Below are 9,154 nucleotides of genomic sequence, written 5' to 3'. Positions count from 1 at the left end.
TATGGCTGCTGTAGCACGTCCTCGATTTGATGAAAATGGAATTGAGTTGTTTTCTGGAAAAATAGGTATTTTTTCGTTTGTAGTTAAGGAACCAGCTAAGCGGAATAGCAAAAATCGAGCAACAGGAACTATGGAAACAAAGCCCATTCAGTCAGTAACTAAAGATATGACCAGAGCTTGCTTGATAGAGAAAGTTCTTCCTGCTATTAGAGCAAAATGGCCAGCTTCCGATTCAAATAATCCTATCTTTTTACAACAAGATAATGCAAGTCCACATATTGGTAACAATGATTTGGAATTTATTGAAGCAGCCCAACAAGATGGATTTGACATTAGATTGTGTTTTCAAACATCGAACAGTCCAGATTTAAATGTTTTAGATCTTGGTTTTTTTAGAGCAATCCAAAGTCTTCAATATCAAAAGGCCCCTAAAAATGTTGATGAATTAGTGGAAGCAGTGGAAAGATCTTTTGATGAAATGAAAGCGAAGCAACTCAATCATGTATTTCTTACTGTACAATCTTGTATGATTGAGGTGATGAAAGATAGTGGCGGCAATAATTACAAAGTGCCTCATTTGAACAAAAATGGACTAGAAAGAGAAGAAAACCTTCCTCTCCAACTTCATTGTGATATTGATATCGTCAATAAAGATTTGGCTCTTCTTCAACAATGATATGGGTTATTACTATGGTAAAGTTCTTTATTTTGAAGTTGGAATGGTGTTTTTTCAAGTAGTATATAGAAGTACTGTACTACTTTTGTGTATAGCCGTAGTGATCATCATGTAACTTTTACAATGATGTTTTATCTAATATGTTAGGAGTACTATTTTTGTGTACAGACATGGTCATCATAATGTATTTTTTGTACTCATGAATAACTCTACTTACAATGATATAAGTCCCACCAGCTTATATATACTTACACGTCTTTTTCTAGCTTTATTGTTGTTTTATGCTTCTATTTGTTTCTTACTTTCTTATCACATAATAGAGGGCATCGTAAATGGAAGGAAGGAGAAAAGGGAAGTGGGAGTCATACCGTCACATTTGTATGAATTTTTATTTTTAAACTAGGAAGTCTATTTCGAGAACAATTAAGTGAATGTTAAAGAGTTTGTGCAGACCAAATATATTTGGTCAGCATGGGGATGTCAATTGTTCAGGGGAACTAAATGAAAATAGTTGAAATCAATGTTGCGATTATGAGAAACCTTGGTTTATGCAAAAGGGTGTGGTACAGTTTCACTAATAAAGGCGGCACCCTCAGCTATTATGCAAAGAGCAGTAGCTACGCTCCATAAAGACAACATATGGGCCGTAGTAACATTTTGTCAGGCCGCTATAAGCAAATGGTGTCTATTACAATTATTCTGTCGTGATGAATAAGATTGGTAATCACGATCCCGAGAAGAGTCATGTTTTGGTTTCTCCGAGTGACCTTTTCCTATTGAACGATGACTCCTTGCCTTATACCTTTTCTTGTCCTGTTCAAAGTCGTCTCGCTCCCTTTCCCTGTCAGATATCCTACCACTATCACGTTCATGAGACTTTAGTCTTCCTTGATCCTTACTCTTGATAAAATTTACTGTCCTTTCATGTCATTGATTTGTTTTTTCTATTTATACTTTACTGTTTATGGCCGTTGACTGGTGTACACTGTATTTGAAAGTTTGCATCTGAAGTTTTCTTGGTATTGATATCCTCACTTTAGGATGTTATTCATTGAGACAACGGTAACTTCCGTGTTATGTTTGTTAAATTTGGTGTTCTGTGACTCACTCTCACTATTGTCAAATGGCTGAACATTTAATCATAAGCTGACAGTGTGATGATATTTGTTTATGTTGAAATATCACAGAACATGGGCTAGCCTATGTACTTCTGGTGAAGAGAGAGCTGAGAAAGGAGAAACGTAAGGTTGTGAATGGTGGGAAAGCAAATAGGAGTGTGTCATCTGTGTTGACCTACTTTAAAAAATGAAAAGGCCGGGCTGTTAACTTTACTGTTTTATGGTGATTGTTGAAGACTGGCTTCTTGAAGAGCTCTATGAGAGGTGCATTGCATCAGCTTGATATTTGTTGGAAACTAAGTATTCGGTCTGGGAGTAAATAAGTGCAGAAACTAAAAACAAAATTGTAGGAAATTGTTTTGTTGTGTATTTTCATTTTTGTGGTAATACATGTAAAGTGGAAGTACGTTGAAGCTCAGGTCGACAATATTCAATACTCAAAAGATTAACAGAAAACAGTTTGCTGTGGAGTGAACTTCAGATCACGGTGCTTCTAAAAGGATCAAACATTCATCAAGACAAAGTGAAATGGACATTTTCTACTCATGTTTAGAGTTTGTAAAAAATATGCTTGTTATACTGCTTGTTCAGACATACAATATTTTCTTACTTGATGTTGCTGCATTCGAATTTGGAAATCAAATTACACAGATGACTTGTTAATGTAGGATATCATATCATGTGCTATGTCGGAAATGCACTCCTATCAATGTACTGTGAGTGTGAAGTATTGACGAGGCATATGACGCATTGGTGAAAATAGCTAGACAAGGAGCCCAGAAATAGGGATGAAACAAGAACAAATTCCATGAAAATGTGCACCAAGATCATAAATAACTTACACACCAGGATTATCAAGGCTCTAGGGTACCCCCCACCCCCACCCCCACGCAAAACTTTCATCGTCACCCTGTAAGACGAAGCCAACTTATTGAAAGATGGACATTGCTTCAGTTCATACAAAAGCAGATGGATATCCTGACTACTACTTTGCGGTGTATGAGCTGAGGTACCTGTGCCTACAACATGAAATGGAGGTCCCCCGTGGGGGACGTTAGTACAAAATATGTACTGAGTATGTAAAGCTATAGATAATCACATACGATATAGGAGCTCACTAAAAATTAGAAATAAGTGAATAAATCGTAATAGGAGTGGACCACACTTACTAGAACTTGTGACAACCTGTACATTGTATTTATTCAATCACTTTACCTTCGTTCTTATCATCTTTGTAATCATTACTGTACTGTACTGTGACTATTTGGCTTCCTCCAGTACATATCAACTGGGATCGAGCCATGATAGGCTTATGCCCTTGGGATACCACCCATAAACACATAAATAGGGATCAACCCATGATAGGCTTATGTCCCTGGGATACCAGCCGATAAGAGAGAACTTCCATCACTTAGTTCAATTAATTTTTGAGATTGTTATTTCGGTCGCCACCGCATTTTTGATAGTTTGAAACAATAATACATCAATAACAGACATATAAATAGACCATCAATGAAATAACGATGAAGTAAGAACTCATTGGCATATCAATGAAGTGTTTTGGAGTCATCAATGCCACAACAATGAAGTAGGAACTTATTAGTATATCAATGAAACGTTTTGGAGTCATTAATAGCACATGGATCTTGTTTGAGTAACCGGATACCTTCTGACATTCATTAGTGCAATTAACATGTAGGATTTGGAAAACAAGGATCACATGTTACTGAATAACTTTGGAAACTTTCTTAATAGAACAATTGTTCACTTTTATGCCAAAGATATGGTATAGAGTATGCTTTACATACCTGACTGTCAACCTTCAATACTAGTCCCAAATGGACTTCCCGTCTTTTCGGATTACTTATCTACAATGAACATATTATAGCAATCTAGTATTAGCAAACAAATGCCACAATTCAATTATTTGAATTCACCAAACTAGTGGTTAAGTAGTAAACCTTAATTACACCATAAAGGGTGTCACTTTAACACTCTTATACTCCATTACATTCACATGCCATGCATATTCATACAACATCCTCCAATATCAAGTTTGGATTCATTTATCCTTCCAACCAATCCATTAAACCAAATTGAGCCGTAGACATAAATAATCATCAATTCAATAGTATATCACCACATCCACCTTCCACAATTCAATACAACCAAACCATGCAAAATAGTCCATAACCCTATTTCCATCACCTTTCAATAACAACCAATACATATAATCCTCTATCACACATATACGTATAGAAAAGAATAAAGGCAAACAATATTCATACCTTAGAATTCACCTCTTGATTATGCAATCCTATTTGCACAAATAATAGGAGCCGTTCGAAGCTCTCGAGATGACAAACGCAGTTAGTGGATTACTTTGGAATTTCTACGGTTGAATCAAAAGTAATTTAAAGGTCAAATTTTGCTAGGTTTTGTTCTTTCTCAATGATTGATGATGAAAATTAGTTTTTGAACTCATATACATGTATATATACACATATTCCCGTCCATAATATAATAGGAAATGACCAAAATGCCTTTAAAATTTAAATAATGTCAAAATATGTCCTTTGGTGGACTGTTTTGATAAGCTAAAGTAGATCTACCATAACTCTTTTCTCCGATATCGGATTTGGGTGAAATTGGTATCGTTGGAAGGATAATTCAAAGGGATTTCATTTCATATAAATTAGGCCACCCAGTTCTTCCTGTACAAGGAGTTATGGTCATTTGAAGTTGACCCTAAAAATCTGTTTTGATTGGCCGAAGTAAAACGAGTATAACTCCTTACTCAGACATTGGATTTGGATGAAACCAATTGCATTGGAAAGAAGACTCAAATATCTTTCTTTTCATAGGTCGCAGCTCTCCCATTTCATTATATTAAGGTAGTTATGATCGTTCGTATTTGATCCAAAAATTCGGCTGGCCTCAGTAGTTTGTGTGCAGGAAATTTTCCTTTACATTTACTATTCCCAAATATCCCGGCCACCGTTTTATAGTTTCAAACGTGCTCGATTATATACGAAACCGATCAATTTTTGGAAATAATTATATCGTTGGAAAGCTTATTCAATAACCTTCGTATGGAACTATCGACGGGCAAATTCTAGTATAAATAAAATAAAAAAAATTAATTCCATATAAATAAGACCAATACACGTACTTGAATACGCCAATACACGTACTTGAATACGGGGTGTTAGAAAAAGTTCGTTAAGTACATCACGAAACAACAAAGGGACAAACAAAAACTTCAACCCAGGAACATCGCGTTTATGAAATATAAAGCAATTCAGAATAATACATACATTCAATATCTCGTACTTGCTAGATTTTTGTCTAATTGAATAGTTCTCCTCATATTTTCGGTTGTGAGCTACATTGTATCAGGTGTTCCATCATAAAGTATTTGATAAACTGACTTTTATTGATGTTCTTCTATTTCAATTGTTGGGGGTCTATCGGAACAACCTCTCTACTTCTTCGGGGGTAGCGGTATGGACTGTGTACAATTTACCCTCCCCAGATACACTAGGCTTCTTGTTGTTGTTGTTCTATTTCAATTGGTCTTCTTCTAAACATCTTGGATTATCACTCTCATACCACAACATTCTTCCTTTGCTGTTACCATTTTAACTATCATATCGCACGACTTGAAGCGTGTGTTGCCATGCAAGCCTTTTTTCTTCTAAGAGTGTTTAGCATGCTGGACTATGTAAGGAGTGATTGTCCTGACCAATGCATGGAGCATCCTATAAATTCTATCGATGGAAACCTTTAGACATCTATCGATGAATGCTGGTTTGCATCTGATGAGCTTAGGTTTTGGAGAAGATTGATTCAACAGAATAATATATATGCCCCAATGTCTTAACTCAAGGTTTGAGTTCGAAGGACCAAGCATCCGCAAGACGAGCTTCCAAAAAAAAAAATGACATGAGCTGACAAGTAGGATTGAACTGAAGTAGAAATTTAGAACTTTCTCGTTGGAGTCACACGTGAAGTAGTTTTCTTTCCTCTTAGCAATAGAAAAGAAGAACCAGTAAGTACTTCGCACCTATGATTTTCCCTGTATCAATAACACTACTTTCTTGAAGTGGATAATCTGGACGTGAAGAGGTATACATCTCTCTACCAAATACTCATTTTGATGAATAGGCAGTATGGAATATGGACACGCTTAAATGTCGAGTGAAAGAAGTTATGTCATCAAATAGTTGCTCCAATCTTTCCTTTCGAACCAAGCATATTTAGATACAAAATCTTCGACTCATCTTATAATTTATTATATGAAAAGTTTTACTTGATGGTAAGATATGCTTGGAGAATATTCTTCTATCTGATGATAGACGGTTATTTTTCCGTTGCAGGTGAATTTGATAGCTAAACTAAGCCATCCATATCTTTTAGAGTACAAAGATGCTTGGGTGGACAAGGTATCCTATCGTCCAGTTTTGTAGTTGCTTGGATCAGAAAGTGCAAAACGTAGCCTTTAATAGTTGTTATTATTGCTGCATAAGCTGCACCAGAGAAAAAGCTCGACTTTCTTTTTCTTTCAGGGGAGCTGTATATGCATCGTTGCCGATAATTGCGAAGATGAAAACAAGTGAGTGATTATCCCTGATTTTGCTAACATTTTAAATGTGTTCCTATAAGGAAAGATAAGAATAAAGAACAAAAGGAGCCACTAAACGAGGGAAGGGAAAACAATTGTTAAGTAAAATTCTTCATCATTGTCACCGGCTATATTTCATCATAAAATATGGCTAACCTGTGTTTGTAGAGCGCAACCTTTTGCCAAGATCGTGGCTGTTTTCAGCCTGTGTTGTAAGCACATCCAGGTATCTGGAGAATGAAAGACCTCAGATTTCATAAATACTCCCTCGTACCAAGAACGATAGAAGGGGTAATGAGGTTGAAAATAAAGAAATGAATAGGATGATCATAGAACTTCTTTTGTGGTGTAATCTGAGGACGGTGACGATTTTTTTTCCCCGTGTTCAGGGCGGAGGTCATGAGGAAGACTAGAGGAGCACTTTTCCCGGAAGAGGTAATTAAATGCGATTTCAATACTTATGAAGCTTCTCTGTGCCTTCCCGGTAGCTTAAAAAATTGCGTGCTTTTATGTTGTTTTTTTCCTGCTATTATAGAAACTCTGCAAATGGCTGACTCATCTATTGTTAGCTTTGGAGCATCTGCCTTCCAACCGCGTTCATCATAGAGACCTCAAGGTAAAAACTTGCTGTAATCGGCGAAATAGAAAAGCCTTCTTGGCATGAAACGTTTTTAACGTGAACTATTTTGAATTCAGTATGTAACATACTCATCTGGTGGGTCGTCTTTGCTTCTTTACTATCCTTCAAATTCACTTGATTGTCACAGGTGATTTTGGATTAGGAAAATTGCTAGATTCAGAAGGCCTTGCTTCCTCGGTATGAATTTCTATTGCTGCAAAATGAACCGCTTTCTTACATGCAAGTTTCGACCATCTATTGTCACCTAACAATCGATTCAGCATATCTATTTAGCAAGAGAGAAATCCCTTCTCCCTCTAAGACCGAGAAAACCTAAAATTTGCTTTTATTTTCGGTCATAGGTACCAAAATGTTGTGGTGGTCATCTTCCTTTTTATAAAAAAAAATATTGTGGTATTCATCATATTACAAAGCTCCTGTCGCCATAGCACCTAGCTTAATGTATTTGAGAAAAAGACGTTGAGTTGTACAGCTAATCCTTAATTTTAGAACAAATTTCTTGTAATAGGTATCTGGCACACCTAACGACATGTGCCCGGAGCACCTTGCCAGCATACCCTATGGCTATAAATCTGATATATGGTCGCTTGGTAAGAAATAAGAATGTTGATGAAGCAATGTATTTCAGCTCTTTACATCATGTCCCTAACACTAACACTTTAATGTGATTTTAGGATACTGTATGTTTGACTTGCACATCGACCCCCGTTTAAAGCTTCTGTGAGTTGATTTTTCAGCTATCTGAACTTTGTAAACAATATCTCGAAAAGTTATACTTGTTACGCAAAAAAAAAAAAAGAGAAGTTCTTTATCCTGATATCTTCTATATGATATAGTGACAATGTAAATCCAACAGGACAAAACTGGACTTATCAACAAAATAAACCGAGGTTTGTTCTCACCACTTCCGATTATATACTCCTCCACCTTGAAAGTATCTTCCTTCTCAGCACGCCACAAGTATAACAAATCAGTCAGTTGACAAAGAGGATTTAATTCTTGTAGGAAACAGATAATAAAAAGCATGCTAAGAAAAACTCCAGAACACTGGCCTACAGTGAGTTCGAGCTACATATGTTCAAATGTTATTCTTTCCGTTTCAATCTGTTAAGTCTTATTTTCCTTTTTAGTCCGTTTAAAAGCGAATGTTTCTTTCCTTTTACAACAACTCCTTAATTCTAACTTTTTACGTGGAATGTTTAAAGATCACAAACTTAAATTATATTTTGATGCATTCTTTATACCTTTATTTTAAGACCACAAGATTCAAGTCTTCTTTTCTTTCTTAAACTTCGTGCCAAATCAAAACCAGAATAACAAAATGAAACGGAGGGAGTATTAAATTGAGATTCATCTTGATATTTTTTTTTACCTCTACTTATAGGCTGCCGAGCTGTTGAGACATCAACATTTGCAACCATACCTCCTCTTGTGTCACAACCCTTCATCCGCGTTTGTTCCTATGAAGTCCCCGAGCAGAACGACAGAGAAAATACGACCATCACCTGGAAAATCTATCAGTCCGAGAGGTAGCAGAGACAGGCAGTTGAAGCTAAAAGAGAAGAGAACTGTCCTTTACTTTGACGAAAGTGATAACATTCAGCCAAGAAACTTATCTGACAATTATAACACATTCCGAGCCAAACTTGACACTAAGAGAGTCGATCCAACAAGCTACTCAGTTAGGATCTATCTAGATAGTGAGGATTCTAAAAGTGGGGAGATGAGTGAGGCAGCTGTTTGCAATGGATATGATCAACAGGAGACTATCTCACAAACAAAAACTACGATTACTCCAAGCTCGTCAAGTTCAAGGGCATAAACATGGTCCGAGGAACAAGAGCATGTTTCTCTGGAGCATGTTAGTCGATTTGACGAGGGTGATACGAAGAATAACAAGACAAAAGAGCTTGAGGTGTTGAGCAGTCCACTGGACCATGAGGAAGCAGATATAGTGGAATGTATCTCCGCAAAATCTAGCAGAATGACATTGTCTGATGGAAGATTCAACGATAAAACACGATCATTCGATGAATAAAGCACTTCATCTAACCATTCTGCTTTAAAAATGAGTGGAATGTAGTAGTAGCTAACCT

At 36.4% G+C, this 9,154-nt stretch overlaps 1 protein-coding gene across 1 annotated transcript; it reads left to right on the top strand.

Moving 5' to 3' along the window:
* The first annotated feature begins 1 nt into the window (after window position 1).
* LOC124895519 lies at window positions 2–676 on the top strand. The gene has a single exon (XM_047405965.1). The coding sequence runs from the start codon at window positions 2–4 to the stop codon at window positions 674–676; it is 675 nt and encodes a 224-aa protein (XP_047261921.1).
* Window positions 677–9,154: the final 8,478 nt, after the last annotated feature.

Source organism: Capsicum annuum, unplaced genomic scaffold (genome assembly GCF_002878395.1).
Source record: "Capsicum annuum cultivar UCD-10X-F1 unplaced genomic scaffold, UCD10Xv1.1 ctg82773, whole genome shotgun sequence".
NCBI classification, from domain to species: Eukaryota; Viridiplantae; Streptophyta; class Magnoliopsida; order Solanales; family Solanaceae; genus Capsicum; species Capsicum annuum.
Note: the sequence above shows the minus strand (reverse complement) of the source record. Positions and strands in the feature narration are given on the sequence as shown.